At 48.7% G+C, this 25,555-nt stretch overlaps 9 protein-coding genes across 9 annotated transcripts; 5 read left to right on the top strand and 4 right to left on the bottom strand.

Annotated features, from left to right (window-relative positions):
• Window positions 1-963: 963 nt before the first annotated feature.
• Window positions 964-2,559, top strand: LTR84_001901 (uncharacterized protein; the record flags this gene model as incomplete). Its single annotated transcript, XM_064845519.1, has 1 exon — window positions 964-2,559. The coding sequence occupies one exon, from the start codon at window positions 964-966 to the stop codon at window positions 2,557-2,559; it is 1,596 nt and encodes a 531-aa protein (XP_064707064.1).
• A 661-nt stretch (window positions 2,560-3,220) lies between these two features.
• On the top strand, window positions 3,221-3,844 carry LTR84_001900 (uncharacterized protein; the record flags this gene model as incomplete). The annotated part of the gene is made up of 2 exons (XM_064845518.1): window positions 3,221-3,304; window positions 3,710-3,844. 2 exons carry the CDS (start codon window positions 3,221-3,223, stop codon window positions 3,842-3,844), a joined length of 219 nt encoding a protein of 72 aa, XP_064707063.1.
• Window positions 3,845-5,411: 1,567 nt separating this feature from the next.
• Window positions 5,412-6,634, top strand: LTR84_001899 (uncharacterized protein; the record flags this gene model as incomplete). Its single annotated transcript, XM_064845517.1, has 3 exons — window positions 5,412-5,768; window positions 5,834-6,016; window positions 6,074-6,634. 3 exons carry the CDS (start codon window positions 5,412-5,414, stop codon window positions 6,632-6,634), a joined length of 1,101 nt encoding a protein of 366 aa, XP_064707062.1.
• A 619-nt stretch (window positions 6,635-7,253) lies between these two features.
• On the bottom strand, window positions 7,254-10,899 carry LTR84_001898 (uncharacterized protein; the record flags this gene model as incomplete). The annotated part of the gene is made up of 2 exons (XM_064845516.1): window positions 7,254-9,829; window positions 9,912-10,899. 2 exons carry the CDS (start codon window positions 10,897-10,899, stop codon window positions 7,254-7,256), a joined length of 3,564 nt encoding a protein of 1,187 aa, XP_064707061.1.
• A 732-nt stretch (window positions 10,900-11,631) lies between these two features.
• LTR84_001897 (uncharacterized protein) lies at window positions 11,632-13,831 on the bottom strand (the record flags this gene model as incomplete). The annotated part of the gene is made up of 7 exons (XM_064845515.1): window positions 11,632-12,187; window positions 12,233-12,622; window positions 12,672-12,783; window positions 12,838-12,851; window positions 12,900-13,051; window positions 13,103-13,636; window positions 13,763-13,831. The coding sequence occupies 7 exons, from the start codon at window positions 13,829-13,831 to the stop codon at window positions 11,632-11,634; spliced, it is 1,827 nt and encodes a 608-aa protein (XP_064707060.1).
• Window positions 13,832-14,588: 757 nt separating this feature from the next.
• Window positions 14,589-16,154, bottom strand: LTR84_001896 (uncharacterized protein; the record flags this gene model as incomplete). Its single annotated transcript, XM_064845514.1, has 6 exons — window positions 14,589-15,062; window positions 15,143-15,292; window positions 15,348-15,473; window positions 15,549-15,804; window positions 15,880-16,027; window positions 16,091-16,154. The coding sequence occupies 6 exons, from the start codon at window positions 16,152-16,154 to the stop codon at window positions 14,589-14,591; spliced, it is 1,218 nt and encodes a 405-aa protein (XP_064707059.1).
• Window positions 16,155-17,127: 973 nt separating this feature from the next.
• On the top strand, window positions 17,128-18,881 carry LTR84_001895 (uncharacterized protein; the record flags this gene model as incomplete). The annotated part of the gene is made up of 4 exons (XM_064845513.1): window positions 17,128-17,149; window positions 17,260-17,891; window positions 17,944-18,099; window positions 18,147-18,881. 4 exons carry the CDS (start codon window positions 17,128-17,130, stop codon window positions 18,879-18,881), a joined length of 1,545 nt encoding a protein of 514 aa, XP_064707058.1.
• A 1,486-nt stretch (window positions 18,882-20,367) lies between these two features.
• Window positions 20,368-23,264, top strand: LTR84_001894 (uncharacterized protein; the record flags this gene model as incomplete). Its single annotated transcript, XM_064845512.1, has 4 exons — window positions 20,368-20,807; window positions 20,874-21,696; window positions 21,747-22,575; window positions 22,636-23,264. 4 exons carry the CDS (start codon window positions 20,368-20,370, stop codon window positions 23,262-23,264), a joined length of 2,721 nt encoding a protein of 906 aa, XP_064707057.1.
• Window positions 23,265-23,686: 422 nt separating this feature from the next.
• LTR84_001893 (uncharacterized protein) lies at window positions 23,687-25,432 on the bottom strand (the record flags this gene model as incomplete). Its single annotated transcript, XM_064845511.1, has 1 exon — window positions 23,687-25,432. One exon carries the CDS (start codon window positions 25,430-25,432, stop codon window positions 23,687-23,689), a length of 1,746 nt encoding a protein of 581 aa, XP_064707056.1.
• Window positions 25,433-25,555: the final 123 nt, after the last annotated feature.

Genomic DNA, 25,555 nt, shown 5'->3' with positions numbered 1-25,555 from the left:
ACGAAACGAGAAGTGAAGTCCTAGGTAGGTAGTCTAGTTGCATCGGACAAGACATTTTCCCAGATCAATCCTGGCAAGGTTCCAACCACTTGGGGATCAACCTCATAGCACAGTGCCGAAGCTCATGAACGAGGGGGATTCCAGGGTCCCTGGAGAAATCATTCTCTAGGTGCGCCAGCCGAGGGCAGGTAAGCAAAGCATCACCTTGAATTCAAGAACATCTCTAGGCTGCTGAGAGATCTTTCCATCTCCTTGTCATCAGAGCGAGAGGAGAGTAACCATGTAGGTAAATACCTAGGTAGATAATGCGATCCTTATTGATCCATGTGTTTTCTCCCAAGAAGCCACGTTCAAACTCGACCAAGGAAACTCTTCTTCCGTCTCACCACCAAGGCTACTGTATGCCCAGCGGAAAGTGACTCTCCGGGTGGCAAGAAGCCTCGGGTCCTACGTGGATGAGCTAACGGATCATGATTCTCCGCACGCCACTCCCTGAACCACCATCAATTATCCAGGTGTTGACGTCTTGCAATACATCACAACATACGATCTAGATGGAAGAAACATCCCCGTGTTGAACGCATCTGCTGTCGTAGCCGGCTATCGGATGCTGTGAATCAACAGGGATGGTTTAGACCTCTCTTTCCATTTGGCCAGATCCCGCACCAGTGGTGGTGGACTTGCATAATGACCCATCGTCGATAAGTGAGAATTGTAGGTGAGAGACTATTGTACTTGTCGTCGCTCAAGTGGATGCTTCCGAACATACAAACCTCAACCTTTACGGGACCGGTGGCTCCATCATCTTATTCTTTGAAAACCAAGGCTTACTATAAAACATAACTGTGACCGCACTTGTCAGTGTTGATATCGACAACTACAAGTTTCACTTCTTCAGTTTGCACACTAGGACAGGACGACCATAACAGCGAAACATTTTATACTCTTGATTTAATTGACAAGATGACGCTACCAACTTCATGCCAGATTCTAGTGGTTGGCAGTGGTAATGCAGGCTATTGTGCAGCAGTCGCGGCAAAACAAGCCGGAGCAAAAAGCGTTGTTTTGATCGACAAATGCCCCGAATCATGGGCCGGTGGTAACTCATATTTTACAGCAGGAGCATATCGAACGGTACACCATGGCAAAGCAGATCTGTTATCTATGGTCAACAACATTGACAAGGCCAAGGCCGAAAAGATCGACATTGAGCCTTACACAGTGAACGATTTTGCTGCGGACATGAAAAGAGTCTGCGCTTCTCGCTCAGATCCGGTACTGTCTGATATCCTGGTGCGGGATTCTCATTCAGCAATGAAATGGTTACACAAGAATGGCATTCGATTCCAACTTTCTCTGAATCGCCAAGCCTATGAAGTGGATGGACGACTTAAGTTCTGGGGTGGGCTTGCTCTGAAAACTCAGGATGGTGGAAAGGGTATGATTGAAGACCACCAGGCGATCGCAAAACGTCATGGTGTCGCGACATACTTTTCTACTCCATTGTTGAGACTTGTGAAGGATGTCAAGACTGGGGCGGTTACAGGGGCTGTGGTTCAATTTGGGGGGAAAGAACGCACCATTGAGACTGGTGCTATTATCCTCGCTGCTGGGGGTTTTGAGGCCAACCCACGTATGCGCTCTCAATATCTAGGTCCCAACTGGGATCTCGCCAAGGTTCGTGGAACACCCTACAATGATGGGATGGCACTAGAGATTGCCATGCGTGATGCCGAAGCGAAACAAGGAGGAAACTGGTCTGGGTGCCACTCGGTCGCGTGGGATGCAGATGCAGCAGCGGATACTGGCGACCGAGAAATCTCCAATGAATTCACCAAGTCTGGCTATCCATTAGGTCTCATGTTCAATGCAGCTGGGTCTCGGTTCGTCGACGAGGGTATTGATCTTCGAAATTATACCTACGCCAAATTTGGTCGCGCCATCTTAGGGCAGCCCAGTCAGATCGCTTTTCAGGTCTGGGATCAGAGAACAATCGGCATGCTTCGGGAAGAGGAATATCGCGAAGAACGTGTCCATCGATATGTGGCAGATACCATTCCAGAATTGGCCAAGAAGCTTGCTGGGGTGGGACTCCAGGGTCAGGAAGCCTTTATCAGCAATCTTGAGGAGTATAACCGTGCAGTCTATGCCTTTCAACGACTGAATCCCAATAAAAAATGGGATCCATCTATTCTTGACGGAATGTCGACTCAATCAGAGGACGCCAGATTGGCATTGGGCAAAACGAACTGGGCACTTCCTTTGGACCAAGGCCCATTCATGGCAGTCCGAGTCACTTGTGGAGTCACGTTCACGTTCGGAGGACTATCGGTCAACCCACAAACGGCGGCAGTCATCTCAGGAGCGACACACCAAGACATTCCAGGATTGTATACTTGTGGTGAGATGTTGGGAGGCCTATTCTACGAGAATTATCCTGGAGGAAGCGGTTTGACTTCTGGTGCTGTTTTTGGGCGAAGAGCTGGCACAGAAGCCGCAAGAGTGACCACGTCGAAATCGGTTGGGTCAAACCTCGTGGAGGCAAGAGCCAGGCTATAGAATCAGTCAAGATATGACACCACTAACCCGCATCAGCCCAAGAAGGAGCCTGGTGGAAAGGTACGGCATGCTCAGTCACTCAGTCACTGCAAGCGTATTAGGCAGGTAACCTAGTGGCTTGATAGGAAGGGCAGAAGGGCAGCCCAATTGCACACACGCAGGGCCAGGGGTCTTCTCAAGTGTCCGAGTAGAGCAAAGATCCAGCATTGATCTTTTCTCAGTCAAATGCATCTAGCACCACATAGAGGTGTGAGTAGTTGAAGAAAGAAGGAAACAACATGACTGCACTGGAGGAGGATAAGGAGGATCGCTCCTTGCCAAACAACTGATAGTCACGCGTGGTGACTGCCCCTCACTCATATTTAGTTGGACGTTTCGAAAATGCCTTTAGCCTTCGGAAAATGTTTTATACGCGTCCGGGCCTCACCGCCGTTGGTCATTTTCGCACCTATCGGATCGTGTTCTACGAACCACATGCCCGGCCACTGCAGCGCTGCCTGCCTCAGCACCAGTTTTGCCACTTGTTACTTTTTTTTCTCATTCTTTCTTCTCAATCTGACAGCTCTCAGCCTTATCCTACATTTCATCTCTCCATCCGCTTTTTCTTCATCCTCACAAATTCGAGTCTTCAATACAACAAGAATCGATCAGTCAACCAATCATGGGTAACGGTGCCAGAGCCCAGCAGAAGCGCGAGCGCAATGCAGACAAAGGTCCCAAGGGCCCTGCCAGTCAATTGAAAGCAGTAAGTTTCCATTCATCAACATTTATCTTCCATCATCATCTTCGCTATCACCACCCTCTATTGTTCCGTTTTTCAAGCCTCTGCGCTTGCTCTAAAGGGTTCTTGATATGCCAATGTCCTGGCGTCGTCTTATGTTGATGTTGGACCTCTGACATATCCATGCCAATTCTCAATCCTTCCCAAACCCACGTGATGTCGTGTTTTGCAATTCCACTAGGAGTCGAGCGATTGATGGATAAGAACGGATGGATGACATTGCATCGTTACGATATGCCATACGACCAGTCATGAGTTTTTATAAACATATACTCTAGCCACAGTTTTGTCTCCAGCTCTGGTTTTTCAATCGCATTTCCCTTGGGTTCTATCCTTTGCTGACTAGATGCTCCCATCGTGAATAAACAGAACGCAGCTGCACAAACTTACAAATGCAAGACCTGCTTCCAAACCTTCCAGAGCACCACCGCACGCAAGGCTCTCGAAGCTCACGCCACTGATCGCCACTCCAAGCAGGCCGAAGAATGTTTTGACTTCAAATAATTGAGTCAGCAAGACAATTGTCGACTGAGCTGTCAATGAACCCGGAGTGCAGATCAACTCATAGACATGAAGTGATCTGAAAATTGGCGAAGTGAGAGGGAGATTTATTAGCGCCAGGTGTTGCAGGTGTCAAAGTGGGTATGGTAGACTGTCGCTGGATTTTCAACTCTTTACGACACAGAGCCTAAACTTGAACGATTCAGCCTTCTTCTTGTTCTCACTCCATGTCTCTCATTGGTTTTCGTCTCACGTCCAACACCACTTGCATCCCCTTAGTGGGTCAGAAGTTTAGCACTGGAGTACTTTTCCGGCACATTGCTGGTGATGATTGCGAGGATCAAGAACCAGGCCAAACCTACCTCTCTCAGTCACTCGTGTCTAGTCACAGGTAGAAACCTAAGATAATCACGGCCCTTGGGGGTCAGGTCAGGTCAATGCGAGTCGCCATCCTATCTCAAAACCCTTGTAGCCTCCTGCAATCAATTTTACAACTCTCTTTCTTCTGACATGGATCTATCCCTCGCTATCCATTGATCGTTTACACATGATCAAAATGCCAGATTCGATCATGAGTGTGGAAACCTGCGTGGCGATGTTTGAAAGTCAATCCCACTTCTCATCCCACCATCCACGTCATTTCTGAACTTTTGCAGGTGGGTTTATGAGCACGATGCGGGAAAGGGAAAGTATAAGAGATTCAGGCTTCACCAGCCACACCCCGATCTACCCCGTTGGTGTCGTTCCATGCCGATCCTCATGGTCGATACGAAGTGGTGCTGTGGCGGTGTCTTTCCCATTCATTCCCCATTCTTCAGTGTCGATCGCACACATCGTAACGAGATACAATCCTTTGTGCACAGTTAAAGCAATTGTAAAATTACCTCCGGAGAATGCTTTAGCTGCTCCGTAGGTTCCTCGGCGGGTAAGTCCCTGTCATGCTGTCAACTCCTTGTCAAAGCCTGTGGACGTAAAACTTCAGTAGAGATTGCAAAGAGTATGCACATACCAGTAACTGAACGCTACGAGGTACGAAGCACGCTATAAGTTCAGATAACCTTTCTCCTGTCAGCCACTTCTCCAGCATGGATTCCCATGCGACGTGGCCACCCTCACGTTTTCGTGAGGTCATCCCCCGGCTGCCCACTTCCAGACACAGCATCGAAGTTGGGGGGTATCGCCATACCAAATTCCCCGATCGCGATGCCAGCGCCACAATTGGATCGCTTGGCCATTCATGGCGGGCGATCATGCTTAGGCGATTGGATGTAAAGTCTTCGCTTAGCACATGCACGATGACATGGTAACTACTTTCGTACCCCATGTCAAGGGATCATCGAGACCGGACGAGGATGCCCATCCCGTTTGGAAAAATCCCCGTGTTGGTTTCCCAGGGTATACCATGCGTCATTGGGACAAGGCTCTTTCGTTGCATGACGACTTCTATATGCCGCCCTCACTCAGGGCGCATATATACCCCGTGGTGGCTTGAAGCTCCCAACTGTTCCTTTCCTCAACCACAAATTTCAATATTCTGCCCAAAATAGAGATCTAAACCTGACCCGCAGCCATGAATATCGACAGACCAGGCCGGCAGATCCGCCTACCATGGCAGAAGCGTAGAGACAATATTCCAGAGGACGATGAGACACTGGTCTCCCGCCGAGTCCCGATGATCAGTATGTTGCCTCTAGCTGCAAAGAACCATTTCGTGGCCATGTCAGGCGAGTTCGCAGGCACATTTTTGTTCCTCCTTTTCGCCCTCGGCGGGACCAACGTCGTCAATGCTGCTCCCCAGGAAGGCCAGCCTGTCGATCTCGCTGCCAACCCCGCCAAACTGCTGTTCATCGCTCTATGCTTCGGTTTCTCTCTGGCCGTCAATGCTTGGGTGTTCTTCCGCATCAGCGGTGGCTTGTTCAATCCAGCTGTACGTTTCCCCTTCGGCTCCCTGTCTCTGCGTCCGTGAAATCTGCTAATAGTGGTCTCTGAAAGGTCTCCATTGCCATGATGATTGTAGGAGCGCTGCCATACACTCGAGGGTTACTGATCATGGTATCCCAAGTCCTGGGTGGCATTGCTGCATCGGCAGTCGTTTCATGCATGCTCCCTGGGCCCCTGAATGTTCGAACAGAACTTGGTGGTGGCACATCCGTGGTCCAAGGTCTCTTCATTGAGGTTCGTGCTGATGCCTTCCACTCTTTTAATCAAGTAGTCAACTGACACACACCACAGATGTTCCTCACCGCGCAACTAGTATTCACGATCTTCATGCTCGCGGCGGAGAAACATCGTGCGACATTCATCACCCCTATCGGCATCGGCCTCTCCCTCTTCATCGCCGAGCTCATGGGTGTCTACTACACTGGTGGTAGTCTCAACCCAGCCCGATCCTTCGGTCCATGCGTCGTCCTCCGCACCTTCAACAGTTACCACTGGATCTACTGGATCGGGCCTATCCTCGGTGCCTTGCTCGCATCCGGCTTCTACATGTTCATCAAAGCCCTCGAGTATGAGACAGTCAACCCTGAGCAAGACGGTGAAGGCAATGAAGGTCGAGCTTTTGATCCTTCATCAGGTGTGGAGAGGAAGGTCATCCCGAAGCCTGGTCGTCATCCCGACCAGTTTCACTCGGACAAGACTGCTCCTGGGCTTTCACCCACGCGCAACCCTGGATATAGCAGAGGTAGCGATGATACGGCTGTGGCTCATCATGGTGTGGTGGGAGATCCTATTCGTACACGTCAGAACCTTGACCCTGATCTTGAGGCTGGAAGAGGTTTGCCGGCTCCTTGATCATGTCTTCTCCGCATTTTGATCGATGATATATGTCTTGTATTTTTTTTTTTGATATGTCCCAGTCATGATAGCAATGGTGTTCGGTGTCGCCTCATGGAAAGATAACAGTCTAGCTGAGTCTCGCGGTATTTAATTTCGGCCAATGTTTATAATATTTCCGCCCAACAATGAATCATGAATTCCATCACTTCTCCACTAGCGTGATCAAGGCTGAAAAATCGCAGTTTCACATGGTAGTCAGCGTGGAACCTAGATTGTAGAAACTACGAACTTATTTCCCCTGTAGCCATCTCACAAGGTGATAGCAAACCTATCCGTGTAGAGCATAACTGCCAAACTCTTGTGGCGGTGACTGTATGGATCTTTTTCCATCTCCCTCAAAAGTACCAAGGGTCATCATCGGACCAAGTCTCTGTCAGACTCTTCGGGCTCATCGGCGGGCTCATCGTTTCTGCTTCACGTCAGCTTTCCGGAAACAGCCTGCTTGAGGCAAGTGGGAAGACCTGTTCATGCTTACGTCTCGTCAAGAGATGTAGCTCCCCATCGTCTGAGCAGCTCTGCAATGCCTGTAGCGCCCTCGTCTTCTGCTATTTTCAACGCAGTCCCATAACTCCCTTTAGCGTTGACATCTGCCCCATGCTCGAGCAGAATCGTCACGATTTCCGCATTCTTCGACCGTGACGCTTCTTGAAGTGCTGAAAGAGTAAAAGACCCTTGTGCATTTGACGTCTGCTCCGTGTTCAACTAAAATCTTCAGTATCTCCGAATGACCGTTGATCGATGCTGCGATGACAGCAGTGCCATAGTCTCCCGCTTTGACGTTGACATCGGCTCCGTTTTCAATCAGCATTTCCAGGATCTCTAAATTACCCTTGACCGATGCTGCGATCATGGCAGTGCCATAGGCGCCCGCTATGAAATTGACATCGGCTCCATATTCAAGGAGTATTTCCAGGACTGCAGCGTTATTGATGAACGAGGCTGCAATGGCGGCATTACCCCAGTATCCCTCTTGGAAATTGACATCGGCTCCATGGTCAAGCAGTATCTTCACGACTTCCACGTTATTCCTGACCGACGCATGGATGACGGCATTACCGTAAGCCTCTTCCTCTAAGTTGACCTCGGTTTCGTGTTCAAGTAACACCTTTACGATATTCGGATGTCCATACCGTGATGCGCCTACGAGCGCATAGCTAAGTTGTTTTGCAGTGAAGATCTCTCCGTTGGTGTTGGCACCAGTACTGGTGCCCACTGCCCAATCGAGTAGCGTCTCTACAACTTTCTCATGTCCTATTTCTATTGCAATGAATAGTGGGTTATGCTCGAAAGCCACTTCTCCAACGCCATGAGAATTGATAATGGCTCCATGCTCGAGGAGGAGACGCACGATATCCGCATAACCTTCCTCGCTTGACCAGGTTAGTGCAGTCCGACCGGTGTTGTCAACTTCATTGAGGTTAGGGCACTGTTTCGATTTTAGCGTCGTTCTCAATATTTGGACATGTCCAAGAAATGCAGCAAGGTGTACTAAATTCAGTTTAGGTGGTATACCACGTCCCTGACAAATGTGCCGAAAGATACCAAACCATGGATGATTGATGGAGTTGCGACTGTCATATAGAGCTTGAACATTGGCCATGAGACCATGTTCTTCTGCTGACAGTTCAGCATCTCGTAGATGAGCGGGCCAGTATTCTGTTGTGTACGCTAGGAATTGTTGAAAGGCGCCGTCCCAGACAAGTTTGATATCAGATTGGTCCTGAATCTCTGTCAACTTGTGAAGAATACTAGGCATCAAAGATACGACTTCTTCTCGCAGGAGATATTGAACACATATTCGTGCCATCTCTTTCTCAACTTCATTTGAATGTAGACATTGCTTCCATCCGAACAGAGGCGCTACAGATTCACCACCACGCAGTAAGAACTCCTTGGCTGTCTGGTGGATTAGATAAATTCGCTCGTGGTTGATGAAAACAAAAAGCCCACACCAGTCTCGAATACGATCCTTGAGTCTTACGCTGTCGAGTTGTACCTGTGAAAGAGACTCAGAGTCGGGTGATATAGCTATCCCAAGAGCGATAGCCATCTCTTCGATAGTAAGTGGTCGACGTGCTCCAACGACAATTAAGAGAATTTTTTTCACAATGTCTCTTTGCCCTATGCTGACACGATTGAGAATTTTCTCATAAGCATCCTCAACGCTGGAAGGAAGTAGGCTGATTGCTGCATGCTCGGGTTTTAGACTGTTGCGATATGTCTCGTATATGCTCTGAGTTGCTAGGTGAAGCCATAAGTAGGTGCGATGTTCCATCTCGAGCAGTTTAGTTTCGAGCAGGCCTTTGGTTTGATCATTTAGTAATAGATCTCTTGCGAGTCTATCCACTCGCATCCGAATTACTCTGTCGATCTCGTTGCTGATTTGATCATTTTTCTCTTCACCTCGCAGCCGAATTGTTGGAAGATTCTCCAGTCCTCTTAGGAAGTCTATTTCGATATCATCGTATGGGCGACTTGTCACAAGTATCTTCAACCTGCCTATGCTTCTTTTCGAGCCTGTGGCGGCTGATATCTGTGTATAGAAGTTGGAGATCATCGCTATTAATGTTTGACGGTCGGTCGGTTGACATTCGTCTAGAGCATCAAATATGCAAGTTACGTCCCTCGCCTCGGGATCCATTCCTGCAGCAAGGAGTATGCGCCACAACTCAGAGACCTCCTTCGTGATATGATCACCATTCTTCTCCCAGCCTGGCATAGCATGTCGAATAAGCTGAGATTGTTGTACAAATAGCTGATGGAGCAAGGCGCAAAGAGCCGTGGCTAAGGCGTCCTGCTCGTCGTTATCTTTGAAAAAGAAGTAGCAGACGGTATGGCTATCTGTACTTCGAAGTTCGTTATCCACTAGCGATTTCGTGAGGACAGATTTCCCACAGCCTGGGTCTGCCGAAATCCATAAAAGGTCGTTGCATGAGCTGGAAGACCAACTAATGAACTGCGGATGACATAGAACCCATTGGCAAGTACCATTTGCCCGATCAGGATTGAGGTCTTTAAATAGTTCATAGGTACTTGTCTTGAACACCTGAAGACATCGATCGGATTTTCCCCCAAGATATCGCTGATCTTGTTTTTGATTCTCAATCTTGACCTCAAGAAGATGCTCCGCTATGAGACTTGATTGTTCGACTAGACGGGTATCAAGACAGCCTAGTTGGGACAGGGTGCAACCATCAGTGGTAAGTTCCAATGGATTATGGCGCTCACTTACCAAGCATATCTTGGATCGGTTTCTCCATGCTTGTTTGTTGTGGTGAGATGTAACCAAGTAACTCTTTTGCATATGCAGCGGCGACCAGTGCTGCGTATTTCTGCCATCCGTCGTTCTTGCAACGATCTGCGTAGTCACATACACCTCGAATGACGATGCAAGGGAAGTCGTTCATCAAGCCAGCTGCCTCCATTTCCACGCAAATGACACCGAATTCGTGGCCGATCTTGTTCCTTTCGGCTGCATCCTTTATCACCTGATTCCCTGAAGCAATGATTCCATACCAAAAGAATGGTGACTTGTCCTCGCGGATCAGCCTATCAATTTTCCCATCGTTACAAGCATCACATTGGCTAGAAGGAATGGACCCGTCACATAGTGAGCAGTACAAAGTGTCGTGTTCGTCGCCAGGGTAACGGTACCCAGTCTTTAGTAATTTGGGATACTTTGCTACCATGTCCTCCAGAATTTGTGGTACTGCACTGTCGTTAAGTTCGTGCTCTGCTTGCAATGTTGAAAGTGCGGAGAGTAGTAAAGTTGGTGGTGGTTTCAGGAACCCTTTACGCTCGAATTGCCCTTCTCCTTGGTTTGACCCTAAGTCATACTGGATCACTCCTCCAGAAGTCTTGTCAGGTTGACTGATCACCACATCACCAAGACGAATATCAATGCCCTTCTCGAGGTCAGGGATTCCGCCTCCAATGCCTACCATCAACCCAATGCGTAAGCCTTGAAAGGTCCTCAGCATATCATTAGCAACTCTAGCTGCCGCATTTGTCCCGTAGATGCCGGCAGGCAAGCACGCAATAACCACGTTGTGGCGATGGACTCTGCCCAAAACATAGTTGTTAGGGTCCAGAACGTCTTGAAAAGCAATCGGCTGGTGTCTTTCATCCAAGGTTGCAATCGCAGCTGCCATCTCATGACGAAGTGCGCAGATGATACCGACATGATATTGCTCGATGGGCAGAGAAGGATTTGAAGCCATCCCTGAACAGCGATGATTCTATGACTCAATCTCTGACTAACTGTGATGGTGTCAGAGGATAACACATTAGTTCTGTGCGACGATGAATGCGAATTGAAATTCTCAATCAGGCTGAGAATGGCTGAAAATTCACAGAGTTTCTATGTAGGAGCCGTGAAAGTTCATGTTAGATTGGCATGGTGGACAATCATGATGATGGCGGCCTGTTGTGAGGCTGAGTGTCCAAACGGTTTTAGCAATGGGTGTGCTGCTGATGGACAGCCAGCAGGAAAGTGAGAAGACTTTACGAGGCGTCAAATGGCCAGGGAACTTCTTACTTATCTGTGATCTGAGTTGAAGTTGCAGCTCGCTTGGCTGCGAGTTCCAACCCAACCACTCCTCAGAGACTCAACAAGGGTCTCATATTAGTTAGTTGGCGTGGGGCAACATAAGTCACAGGCACCTCGTACTTAACGCCTTGACAAGGCGTTCTCTGTCCCCGCCAGATCTTAACGTACGTTCTGACTTCCTTCGGCAGTGGTGTTACATATTTTACACTATGCTAAAACTCAAAGTTCTGCTCTAAGTTGTGTCAGAGATATTCAGATTCCTCCCCAAGTCTACCACGTTAGGATGCGACCATCAATCAGCATGTGCAGTAGGAGCCCTTGATCGGTTTGACCGACATAACAATCACAAAATCCGTCTCTCGGATGCCAACTCCACGATCCCATACCATATTTAGTGAACAAACTAAACAGGGTCATGATCATCTCCCAACTGTAGCTGTGCATATTGTTGCAAGAGATCCCCCAACTCAACGAGATCACGACCTTTCTCTTCAATTGCCGCGTAATTTGGATAGGCGCACTTCTCGAACAGCTCATGATCTTTTGAACCCCAATTGTCCACAGCACCAAGCTTCAGAAGACTGACTGTTGCGGGTTCAAGGTATTTGTCTAGTTCGCGTTCCTTCAACATAATCCATACCACCTTTACGATTCCACGGACCAGCGTCCAGCGTCTTGATATGGAGCTCAACGCAACAATGAAGATGTGAAAGGTCTTGGCACTCTCTGGGCGGTCGAGAAACTCGAGAGAATTGAAGACTGAGAGCGAGGACGCCTGCCCAACATAGACACTGTAGTGCTTGAGAGTGACAGTACGCTGTAGCCATTCAAGGAGAGCGGCATTCTTTTGAGATGCCAGTATTATTTTTCCCTCTGCATCACGTCTCTCTGGGTCATCTTTTCCACGGGCGCGAAGCATGAGGCTTTGCACATTGATCTGGAAGGAGTGGTATGCAAGACTATCTATATGTTAGCTGCGTTGTCATCAATTGAGTGAATCTCACTGAAGGTCGACCAGAGGCCCTGGTGGCGTTGCATCTCCTGCCGATTGCGGTTGAATTTGCAAGATCTTGGGCAACTCTTGATACCACTGGAGCAACTGCTCTTCAATCTCAGTTAAGCGATCCTGTCTCTCTTGCCTATCCAGGATGACATAATTTGGCAGGGGGCTATCTTGTGCATTGCCGCTCAATACCACTGGTAGAGTCCGGGATGCAATGACAAATAGGCGAAATCTTTCGGCATCGATCAAACATGGATGGATGACGACCTTTGACTCAGTGCCTGGGCAGGGTTGCCACAACGTCTGCATGCGGAGCTCCGATTCGGTGTATTCGGCTGGGCATGCTGGGTACTGTATGTTGAACGGTTTCATCCAGGCAATTGCAACCTCACTGCTATCGTTAGGATCGCTTGACGTCTAAGTGAGAGATTAGGACTGACGTCTGGAGGGAGAAGATTGCTGAGAGAGCTCGTTGATATGACTTTTGGAAATCAGGTTCCAAGAAGTCGCGCCTGCCCTGCTTCTGGTTTTTTTTGACCAATTGGACAAGCTCTGTCGCCAGATTGAGCGATTGGCTGGTGTGAAAAATGCCAACTTGATCTTTACCTAGGAAAACGAGGCTGCTTACTTAGCTTACAATGGTCAAGCTGGACAATAAGAACACATACCCGGAAATGAAAGCCGGAAATGCTTGTAGGTTGGCGAGCGAGGGCCGGCCCTCTTCAAGAGTCCACAGTCGTATTGTCTCTTCCATGAAATGCGCACCTCTAGTTGATCCGTCTTCAGGATCCGCAAACGCCGAAGGATGATCGGTGTACATCTAGCCATGATTGGTATAAATGACAGATTGAAACGAGAGATATGTACTTACACAAGCGACGAAGAGCATCGCATTCACCAAGAATGGAGAGCAGTATGGGCTGGATAAGTTCTTCGCATTGATCGCTTGCATAAAACACCTCTCGTCCACAGAAGGGTAGCCGTGATGATGCCAGGTAAAATAAACAGAAATCAAATGCGAGACGGCTTCGTCATCATTTATGACCGTGGTCCACGGCTGCGCCGGAACTCGGTACGGCGGCTCATCGACAAGTGATGCGATTCTCAATACAGCCTGTCGTAAGCGATATCTCGACTTGCTGCGCAACTCGTTCCGGGCCAGAATGCGTTTGGCTTGCTCAACAACATTATCCAGTGGTCGCTCAGTGCGAATAAGATGAACAAGGTCTTGAAGTGAATCGTCATCGGAGGCCTTGAGGGAGCGCATGATGGTGTCCAGTGCATCGGCCTTATCAGCCAAGTCGTCGAGGAGGCGTTTACGGCCTCGTCGGCCATCTTGAGTCTCATCGAAAACACATGTGATGCCCTTGGCAACACACCGGTCGCAAGGCTTTGTTTCCTGGCACTAGACACCGGTCAGTACCGTAGAATATTATCGGATGAGGTAGCCTTTCAGCCTTGCCTTTGACCGTGCCGCTTTACATGGATTACAGGCGATGGAAATGTTCGCTCTGGATTTCGAGCCACTAACACCACGTTGTGGAGGTATTGGGGGTGGCGGGGCACCTCTGGGAAGCAGTTTTCGGGCGTTGCTGGACATGGATACGCCTCTGATAACGCTGGCTAACTAGCGTCTGTTTGGTGTTGGTCGTCCCATTGCTCGATGGCCTGTAGGTGGGATTGAAACATGAAAGATTGATCCCTCATTTTTGTCGTGGCACGATATTCAATGCTGTCGTCATTCGCCAGCGGGGGTAATTGCAGATAGACCATCATACTTACGTAGGGACGTAGGGACGACTATATCATCTCCAGGCGAACCCTGGCCACTCCGCTGATGACCTATAGGGGCTTGCGTGGAATTGGGGTTCCATGGACGGTGATTTGCTACTGTAGTTAGTCAGGTGCTCACCGATTAAGCTCTCGGGTATCTGCAAGTTTGGTAAGGGGAGATGGGCTAGGCAAATGAATCAAGTAACTAGGAGATCGGTTTTAAGATTCACATCCGAACCACAAGTCAATATCCTGCTGGATAATCGATGAGGCAAAAGGAGAAGAAAAGTACACTAGTATTCTCGCAAAAGCTATCATCTATCATCTATCGCGACAATCATCAATGCAGGATCCTCAGCTTCCTGAGATGAAAACCATCATATCTGCGAACAGACGTGTCCATAGCGAATAGCTCCCTCAACTCCAAATGATGCAGTACCTGTAGCCTATGACCCAATTCTCTCTGGCGCTGAGCACTCATGGAGTGCAACACGAGATAGCGTACAAGATCCGGCAGGTAGAAACCTTACAATCCACCACGCTATGCTTTAGGCTCTAGATGCTCCATGAAGTGGGCTGAATTATCACCGGCGGGCCCTGGGGTCGTAAGCAGGAGGCATAGGTCCCATAGCTAGGACGTTGCCATTCCTCTTCTTTGCTTCACTCCGCATGACGAAGGAGAACAAGATAGCATGGATGATCTCCCTCGGGTCCAGAAGACTTGCCCAGGCTTTGACACCTAGTGGGCCACCATGGTATGCTCCTGCATCGGCATTGTAACGATTGTCTTTTCCAAAGCCAGACTGTTGGGTGGAGTTCACAAGTCCTGAATACGCTTCGCAGTCTGCACTACTGCGGGATGTGATGTCGGACAGAGGCAATGGTCGTGGCTTCGAGACGTCGTAGGCCGCCACGTCATATGCATAGTGAAAGAAAATGGCGAAGGGGACCATCTCAATGCAGACTAGCATGGTCTCAATACCCATGTTGACATCCGCGAAGCTGAGTTTGGATGTCTCCTTGAGCACATCGGTTGAATGGAGGATCATGATAACAATCTGTGGGAGACGAGCAGAACCATTAGTCTCATGAGCTCAAGTAGGATTGAGAGACAGGCGGCAAGGGATCCATGACATACCTTTTGCAAGAAGGTAAGGAAGATGATTAACTTGAATGCAAGAAACTTCGCCATTGGCTTGTGGTGTTTGAGGTCCTTCTTTAGTGCTGTGAAGAACTTGAGGACCGCGATAACCGCAACCGCAATTGAGATACTAATCACGATAGAACACTTTTCGCGGGGTTAGCAAGAGATCACTTGCACAAGTCAAGGGGCTGAAACGTACCCAGAGGTGTGCAAAATAGGCCTTGTTGCTGGTCAGGCAGTACATATTTGCAGCCTGTGTGATATCTGTGATAATGGCGACAAGTATGGCAACGATGACAAATTGAAAAATCGCAAACCACTTTTTCTAATTCGAGTCAATGCAGTTAGCAGGATCCTGAAAGATTGGGTAAAAGGACTGCGCCAAAGGGCATTTACTCACTCTGTACCATTCTAAGCCATCCTGCGATTGTCCTTTTGTTCTGCGGCTCTTGGGTACCTCCAGTGCGGCGAAAAATACATCGCGATACTGGGTGCTTGGGGACACAAACTCGCAGAGAAGTAAAAAGAAGTTCCCAAGTGCCCAGGCTTGGAATAGCTCGAGCCATGGATCCAGGTAAACGAACGAGTTCGGCTCTGCAATAGTGACGAAAGATATGATGGAGTATATCGGGATGAGTGAACAGATTTTCAAAATTCTAGTCGAGGCGATTGCATGTCAGAAATGACACAAAGGATTACTATAAATAATCATGGCGGCTTTTGTCACTCACTTGCTCTGCTCATTTGGCTTGCTATAATGAGTCGCATGTCTTGCCATGAGTATCAATATCGATATAGTCGAAAACGCGGCGCATGAACCCGACAGAGCCATGTTGAATTTGTAGAATGTCCAGTTGCCAAATATCGGCTCAGTGGCGTCTAGTCGTAGGTTAGCATCAGGAAAAAGCAACCTTGAACACCAATGAATGGTGTTGGACGTACCCTTCACAAAGTCCGTGGGTGTTGGACACGTATGGTTACTAGAACCGCTGTTGAAAAGACCCATGTTTGGAATATAGTTTCGAGTCCTTCCACTTATCAATATGATTCAAGGAGGTAAGATAGTGGTCGTATCGGAAAGGAAATTGATAAAATCAAGGAGCAGGAAAATAGGTGACAGAACAGCTTGAATATGATGATCAATTATCTCGAGAATGGCTGCTGGCATACATATATATACACCTACAGAGTACATCTTGTTAAAGCAGATGTAACTATCCATGATGACCCTGAATTACCGTTGAGTGGGATGAGTGTTGATCTGGGCTATGTTGTTGGTATTCAAGGTCAACTCCGCGACACGTTAGCGATCGACCAGTATACTATAGTGCAGGTTTCTAGAATGGACTTCCATACTGGGCTAGTAGCACGAGATAAGTGGCTATGAGATCGTCTCGGCTGAAATTGATGGACTTCAGATTCCCGAAAGACATCTGGATAAAAACAGCTTCTGAAGCAGACTAGCTTTTAGCTGAAAGCCAGGTGAGGGACGACGTCACTAAGTTTTAAAGGCCTCCACAGCCTCACAGTTAGTCATCGAATGGACCTCCTAAATAGGAAAGGCGGCGCCCAGAGCCTCCCTTGGGGGCCTGAGCCTCAGGTTGTTTCGCGAGACGCGGATGATGGCCGTCCATTTGCTAGTCGCCCGAGATGACCTCGGGGCCGAAAGACCACCTAGACTTTGTAAAGACAAGTCCAGTCTCTCGATATGTCTGTGTTGGAGGCATAACATCGCCCGTCATTCTAAAACGCTGTCGGTTGGCGCTGCCGTTTTGAGTCTTAGCTTTGCGGCTTCGTTTTCAGCTCTCAGAACAGAACGGTACGAACGATGGATGAACATTTGGCAACCTGACAGTGGAAGCTAGGAAGGAAGAATAAAATGGTGAAGCACGCTGCAGTTGATGGTCAGCAACTCACGATACATGAAGCCACTGACTCGCCATGCCGAATGTGGGTAGACCAAGCCGGGATTGTCACCTATGCCGTCAAAGGAGGGTAAAGGTAAGTGCTTTCGAAGCCACGACAGTGTCACCTGCATTAATCCGAGCACTAGTGTGATCTCCTTCGCCCAGAATGTTCAAGATGTACTCGTTTAGGTAAAAAGTGTCCAGGATATCGAGATGAGTCGCTCGTCTTTCGCGTGGAGAGCCAATCAACCTTTGTACAGAATGCAAGCCAAGATCGACGTAGGAAACGTCCAGATGACGTCTCGGGAAGTACAGGCTCCCGCTCCAAGTCTCCAGCTTCTGTACATAGTGATGCGGAGCGGACGAAGACTTCACGGGCATCGCCTGATTCGGTTGACGAGAGACAAGGGGAATTGTTGCCCTTTGAAGGAGCAACCACAGCGATTGACGAATACGAGGCAGCCAGATACCTAGGCTCCTTCACCCAAACACCTTCGATCGGTCTGGCTGATGACACAAACTCTCGTCTTCTGTCCCTGTTCATGAGCAGAGTATGTGCTCGTGTCAACAATCAGGCCGCTGTTGGGTTTTTGTCCTTTTTACCCCCGATGGTGACAAAAGCTGCCAGCTCTGACGAAGAATCGGGCTTGGTATCTACCTGTCATGCCATCTCTTATGCTTTCATAGCCAATGATTATCGTACGCCAGCGGCTCGGTCCCGCAGATCATTAGCATATGGGAAAGCCCTCAAAATTACCAATACCGCTCTTGACGACTCAATTGCACGGGTCAAAGATGAGACTCTGGTATCGATCTGGCTTTTAAGCATGTATGAGGTATTTGAGCTTCTGCACGACCGATGGGGCATAAACTAACACAACTACTCAGTTGATTGCGGGACTCGAGGTTACTGTCCACCGCAACGGGCCAGTCCTTTGGAATACCCACCTTCGTGGCCTTGTTACATTGCTAAAAATCCGGGGCACAAAATGCCTCCGCACCCCTGCTGAGCGCAGTGTTTTCTGGTTGCTTTACAACAGCGTCGTAAGTGATAAATTGTTTCAACGACAATTGAGGCTGAACACATTTAGCAAATTCGATCATTCGTTCTGGGTGTGGAGTGTCCCCCTGAGTCATTGGATTGGTTTCTTGAACTGGCGAAAGATCTTCGATATAGCGAAGTTTATTCCTATCATGTTACCCGGTTTGGGTATGATGCCACTGCCCTATGTGCCAAGATACGTAAGATGGTAACGGGGAGTGCGCCAAACGCATCGAACTCGCCCTTGGAGCTTTTGAACTCGGCAGAGCATCTCACAGATACGACGGCAGACCTACTAATTTCAAGAATCTCAACCTTCGCGTTCCCGAAGCTTGGCTACCCCGGAATGAGTAAAGACTTTGGAACGATATCCTTTCGGACGTTCTATTGTGCTTTTCGAATGAAGCTGCATGTTGCTATATGTGAGCTTCTAGCCACAGAGCACATTCATGAAATTTCCTCGGAGATTATCCAAGCAAAATATCAGGCTCATGTCGCAGCTGTCCAGACTCTGGCAGACGAGATTCTTGCTGTAAGATTTGTTCTTCTGTCCGAAGATGTCACGGGCCAGCCTCCATCGAGGTCGAACTTGTCTCCTGCGAGCGGGACTGAGCGAATCACATTCTGGACAGATGGCCTTCGTGTGCTATGGCCCTTCCGACAAGTCGTATGGAACAAAGTAGCAAGACCTGATCAGAAGGAGCTGGCTCTTGAGACTCTACAGCATCTCCATGACGCACTCGGGTTTCCACATGCTCCAGACCGACCAAGTTGGGCTCAATGAGTCAATTCCATGTTCGCTCCGGTTAGTGAAAGGCTTGGCTGATAGGTACTTTCTTGTCCGAGCGCGAATATACTGCCTTCGCGAATGATTTGGTACCTAGTACTTTCGTTCTGGGCTAGAAGCTATGCGGCTCCCACCTTGATGTACATATAATTCAAATTACGAATAATTTGTGTCGTACATGCTGTGATGTTAACTCTACTCCACCCATTCCTTGATCGCGAATGACGAACGGTAATGGCGAGCGGTTCCTTTTTACCTGATGTGATATTCTATTCGTGTATCAATCATGCAGTCTAGAGCTTAGTAAGCATATCTCTGCAGGAAAGAGATGAAATGAGCTGGCAGTGTGTGCTCAGCACTTGGTCGAAGAGACTCCAGACTCTGAACTATTTCAGCTTCTCTAGCTCATTGCGTGGTGCACACATAGTAGGGTGAGATTTCCTCTGAGAAATTCATGTCAAGCACGCCAGTAGCGCAGCATAATTCGTGGATACCACATGCGAATCGAGGCACCATGGTGACTCTTATCATCATTATTGAGTGGCTGGGTGCTTTGGAAAAGGGAGACGGGAGACCTCTTGCGTGGTCTACTCGTAAGTGGCAGAAAACCTGGTCTGTGAGATGGACTTGCCCATTTAAACGGATATTCCCCTCCCAACATTATTTATCTCCCGGTGGAGCCGATGGAGTCAAAATAGAATTGCCTGCCGAAGACGTGCCTGGTGCCAAGAATGATGAGGTTCAGGCACAGTTCCATTTCCTATCACGCCACATCTCCTGAGGGAGGAAAAATTCGATCAATCGTGGCCATAAATCCACGAATCTTGATGCATCTGACGTAACCTTGAGACGGCCATTGGAATAAGTCGTCCAGGGGCGTCTGCTGGGCACGGACAGCCTTGTCAAATGTTTTCCTACCCAGGGAGCCTTTCGCTCTTCACATGCACAATCTTGATGCCCACAAAAGATCTCGGTGTGTTACTTCCGGCTGCGTCCCGCTTGATAAGCAAATGTCTCTTAGGTGGAACTCGCTCTTCTGGACTGTCTTTCGCATTGTCTAGACGCACATGCCACTGAGATAATAATGTACCTCAATCCGAGCAACCTCCGGTCAGTGGTCATGACTTGTCAATGTGTATCGCCTCCACCACGTGCTGAGCAACCTCGTTATCAGAGGGTTGCGTGAGTGGGGATGTTTCCTAAGTCTAAGGGGGGTCCGATTTTCTACTTTCCCATATCTCTCTTTTCCCACCGCCACATTTGATATGTGCACACCCAGCCTGCTTCAGTGCCGGCATTTTCTTCCTGACAACCATGAACAACACTCATTCCTTGAGCAATGTATCTATTCCATTTTGCAAAGTGACATGATCTCCTCTAATCACAGATAAGAGATCGCGAGGCCGGGTCGCGCGTCACGCCTTTTACGAAGGCTTGTTCGTTTCGGAGTAAATCACTTCACTGAGCCCACAAGCTTCACAACATGTCTGGAACAACCACTGATGCCAACTCAAATCGAGTGCCAGACGATTCGACACAAACCCCACGAGAGGCCCAAGATGTAGCCATCACTGATGCTAATATCGGATCTAGTGGCCGTCCAGGTATTCGGACTGGAAAGGGTGGTCCGAAGCAATCTCAGAAGGTCAAGTTCTCTGTGGACGGTGGTGAAGGCTCGAATGAACAATATGATACCAGACCTCGGGATACTTTAGGCCATCCTATTCCAGAGATACGAGTGCCTATATCGGAGGACGTTGCAGACCATACTCTTACTCCGCCAGATTGGGAAGGAAGAACGAATGCTGCGGCTGCTCATGCATTGACTCGAGCCAGTCGATTGGCAAATAGACTGAGCACTCCCGGCACGACAATGGTGCCCTCAGGGTCTAGTACACCTATCTACAACCCCCACAGAGGCAAGTAGACATGTCTAACTCTTTTTCAGGTTCTGATGCCGTGTCCCATTGCTCTTGCTGACTAGTAAAGTGCAGATTATGCGTCCCCTGACACATCCCCAAAGACCAAACCACTCAACGACTGGCCGATCAACATTGGCGATATTCCCATGACGACACTTGACCGAGAGAAGCGGCCATATAGCTTTCACGATGACACGACTGATGACGACACCGAAGTTGATGAGCCAAAGCCACTGAAACGTGAGAATGAAAACTTCGAAGAAGCACGGCGGATATATCGAACTCTGACGAGTGGTCACAATCTATCACAGTTGCAAGAACATTCAAGGTACGTCAGACGTGCGGATCGCGACGGTCTAGCCGCCGCGATACAACATATAAGCTTGATGAATCCTCGGCTTACATATTACAGATCTGGAACAGCAACACCCGCCATCGACAAGCGTCTTCATGATGTTGACTACGTACCTGTGCCAGATGAGTATCGACCGGGGATTTTTGGTGCCATTCTATCGTCAAAATTGGCCAATCTGCAGCGCCATGAGAATCTCCTTCCACTTTACCATGAAGATGCCCCCTCCCAGGGGCAAAATAAGACACATCATAAAGAATCTTACTCCAAAGCACATTCGAGGTCGAACTCAGAAACTTTGAATTCTTCGGGGCAGTCGTCTGGGCGTGCTACGCCCTCTAAGCGACCTAAGTGGTACGATTCAGACAATCAATCCACAGGATCCATGGCAACTTTATTGGCACAAGCTTCGATAGCTTCCACTGCTGCAGCTGCTCCAGGAACAAGTGGATATGTTCCCAGACCTCATTTACCGAGGGCAAAGTCATCTAGCAGTATGATTGCCACTGCAGTTGACATGATCAAGCATCCTGGTAATGTAGGTGATGTACTATTCAAGCTTTCAGATCAGGTGCTAATACTTCACAGCACTTCCACATTAAATTAGAGCAGATAAAACAAGCTGAAGAGGAGGAGAGAGTTATTCAGGATGTCGCCGAAATAATTGCCTGTCGAAAATATCTGAAGAAATTGGCACGATCGTTAATGGCCGTTGGTGCTCCTTCCCACCGCCTGGAAGAATATATGAAGACGTCATCAAGAGCTCTCAATATCGATGGCGACTTTCTCTACTTACCCGGGTCCATGCTTGTATCGATCAATGACAAGTTGACCATGAGCACAGAAGTTACGCTGGTAAGAGAATCTCAAAGTGTTGATCTTGGAAAATTCAAGGACGTCTTCGAAATTTATAAATGCGTCATACATGGCAAGTACACCGCTCAAGAAGGCACTGACGAGCTCGAAACTATCATGAAGAAGCCACAACGCCATAGTGAAATGTTGCGCATTTTTGCCTACGGTGTGGCGGCTGTAGCGGTGGGGCCATTTGCGTTCGCCTCTCGTCCAGTGGACTTCGGACCCAGCTTCATTCTTGGATGTGTGCTTGGATTCCTACAGCTTGTCGTGGTCACCAGATCACAACAATTTTCCCATGTTTTCGAGGTGCTTGCTACAGTGATCATCGCATTTGTCGCTCGTGGTCTCGGTTCAATATATCATAATGGCACGCCCGTTTTCTGCTTTTCAGCAATAGCACAAAGCAGTATTGCCTTGATCTTGCCCGGTTACACTGTGCTTTGTGCGGCCCTTGAACTGCAGAGCAAGAACATGGTGGCCGGATCGGTTCGAATGGTCTATGCCATTATATATTCCCTCTTCCTCGGTTTTGGTATATTGATTGGGAGTGTCATCATGGGTGAGTCTTGCTGGGTATTATATTCATTGCTGTGCTCCTTTGCTGACAGCTAAAATCTAGGCTTGATCTACCCCGGGGCACAAAGCGACGTGACATGTGACATTCCTGCGTGGTGGAATACCGACAACCTCGACTTCAGACTGATATACGTCAAGTTTATCTGGGTACCAATCTTTGCAATATGTCTAGCCATAATCAATCAGGCCAAGTGGCGTCAGGTTCCCGTCATGACCTTGATCGCCTTCGCCGGGTATCAAGCCAATTTCTGGGTTTCTACCCGCATCGCCAATAACATACAAGTATCGAACGCGATCGGAGCATTTGTGATCGGATGTATGGCCAACCTATACAGTCGCTTTTTCCATGGTCTGGCCGCTGCGGCAATGTTGCCCTCAATCTTTGTTCAGGTGCCAAGTGGTCTAGCAGCAAGTGGAAGTCTAGTCGCAGGCATTACTAGTGCCAATCAGATCAGTGGGAATGCCACGGGTGTCAGTATCATTAACAATGGCACGGCGGGATTCTTGAGTGCACAAGATGGAGGAGCCAATACGAACGTCTATTCTGGGACGATCTTCAATGTTGGATATGGTATGGTGCAAGTGGCAATTGGAATTAGTGTTGGACTGTATTTGAGCGCTTTGGTTGTATATCCTATTGGCAAAAGGAGGAGTGGTTTGTTCAGCTTTTGAGAAGCATGGCACATTCTGTAACAACATAGATGATCGTTCTTAATGACGACCTTAATGACATGATGGTTCTAACGAGACTGAGGCTTGGAAAATAGATTCTATGGTGCCGAGAATGGGGTGGGGGGGTGGGGGTTCGACGGGTTCTTAACCTGAGTGTATGCCCTTGTCGACAATGGGTAGTTGTAGATCCCAGAATGACGCTCCGAAACTCAGTGTCACTGTCATCGAGGCTCATATTTGGTGTCTGGGTCGATAAGACATCAAATTCACAATATTCTCATCAAACAGAACATGAAGTCAGGCACCATGGAAACGACCAACACAGGTACCCCTTTTGACAGGAATTAACCTTGTATTTGAGGTTTGTAAATCTAATAGCTACAAAGCAATATCTTGGGCTCGACTCTATCAACCTGAATTGCTTACAGTCTACTCTGTGCCATGTCCGAATGTGGAATTCGAGTGGTATTGCTCATGGAGTCATCACGTCGGAAAATTAACCCCTTCCATCCCTCCAGCTGGCACTCCTCACATCGTCGTCGATACTCGATAGCGCTTCCGGCGTACCTCGCCACACTCCTGGTCGCTTTACCAGGGACGTTCTCGTTTACACCTGTCATCCAGCTGTCAATCTCATTTGAAAGCAAACCCTTGCTACAGTCCACCACGTGCTCCGTCCACTCCTGGACCGCCGCATTGGTAGGTTCGACGTACGTGTACTTGTTGTCCTTGCAATGCTGAAGAAGGTCACTGATGACGTTCACGGCATGCTCGATACTGCGGGTCGCGTTGCCGAAGGGCTGGTGCGGACCGAGGACCATGAACATGTTAGGGCAAGAGGGAACGGTCAGGCCTAGGAATGTCTTCGGCTGGTGGTCGATCCATATGGCATCTTCGCCCGGTTTTGTTGTGGCGGTGCTGGAGCCGAGAAGAGGTCTCTTGCCCCTTACTGACCATTGAATCTCCCGGAATGCACCGGTGATGGCATCGAAACCCGTCGCGAAGACCAACACGTCGAGCTCGTGGGATTTCCCATCGAGCGTTTTGATCCCAGTGCGCGAGATAGAGTTGATCGGTGTCTTCTGCAGGTTGACGAGATGTACGTTAGGCTGATTGAAAGCTTCAAAGTATCCGCTCTCGAGGGGTACACGTCGCAGGCCAAAGCCGTGATTTTTAGGAACTAGGCCGTCCGCAGTACTGGGGTCAGAGACTCGCTCACGGATCTTTTGCGCCATGAACTCTGAGTATAGCCTATTAGCTTCGCGGTCGGTGTAAGTATCTCGGAACACGCCTAGCCATTTACCGAACCCGGGCAGTGCGTACAATTTGTTCCACAGCTCGATACGCTCAGTTTCTGTGACTTCTGCGGATTTTCGAGGATCCGCTTGATGCAGGAATCCCATGGGAGTTTTGCTGCATTGCTGGAACACGGAATCGTATCCTTCCCGAATTCTGGACATCTCAATATCTGTGATTTTGGTGTTTCGGAGTGGAGCAGACCAGTTAGCGGTTCGTTGGAACACGGTCAAACACTTAAGGGGTGATTTGGCGAGTTCGGTGATGGCCTGAATACCCGTAGCTCCGGTTCCGATAATGCCGACATTTTTATCCTTCAACTGACTCAAATCGAAACCTTGGGGCCAGTTCGAGGTATGGAATGCTTGTCCTGCGAAGTTCTCGATCCCCGGTATTTTGGGCAGCGTTGCTGAGGATAGAAAGCCCAGGCAGCTAACAAAGAAGGTTGTCCTATACTGAGTCCCTGTAGTGTCTGTGAACGTCCAGAAATGCTTGTTATCTTCGTCGTGCCACGTCGCCGAGGCGATTCGTGTATTGAATTGGATATCCCTGTAGAGATCATGCTTCTGAGCAACATGCTGAATATATCGCAGTGTCTCAGGCTGCGGAGAAAAAGCTTCTTTCCAGTGCCATTCTTCGAGGAGGTCTTTATCCCAAGAGAATCCGTAGGATACGGATTCTGAGTCGAAGCGTGCTCCGGGATATCGATTCCAATACCACGTTCCACCGACGTCAGTGGCGGCCTCGAGCACTTTCACGCGCCACGAGGGGAAGCGCTCGCGGATATGGTGAAGGCTGCATATTCCTGACAAACCTGCTCCAATGATGAGTACGTCAAACTCAGGAGAGTTCAGAAACCCGTCGGATCCCATGATTCTGAAAGTTGCACCAGTTGCACGATCAAGCTGAATCAACGTCTGGGTAATGGGAGAGATGTGAGTGCCACAAGAGCCCTAGTGCTTTGTGTTCCTTATAGCCTTCCCAACAGTGGAGTT

The sequence above is a fragment of the Exophiala bonariae genome, assembly GCF_035927105.1.
Source record: "Exophiala bonariae strain CCFEE 5792 chromosome Unknown scaffold_11, whole genome shotgun sequence".
NCBI classification, from domain to species: Eukaryota; Fungi; Ascomycota; class Eurotiomycetes; order Chaetothyriales; family Herpotrichiellaceae; genus Exophiala; species Exophiala bonariae.
This window is presented reverse-complemented; position numbering and strand designations above follow the sequence as displayed.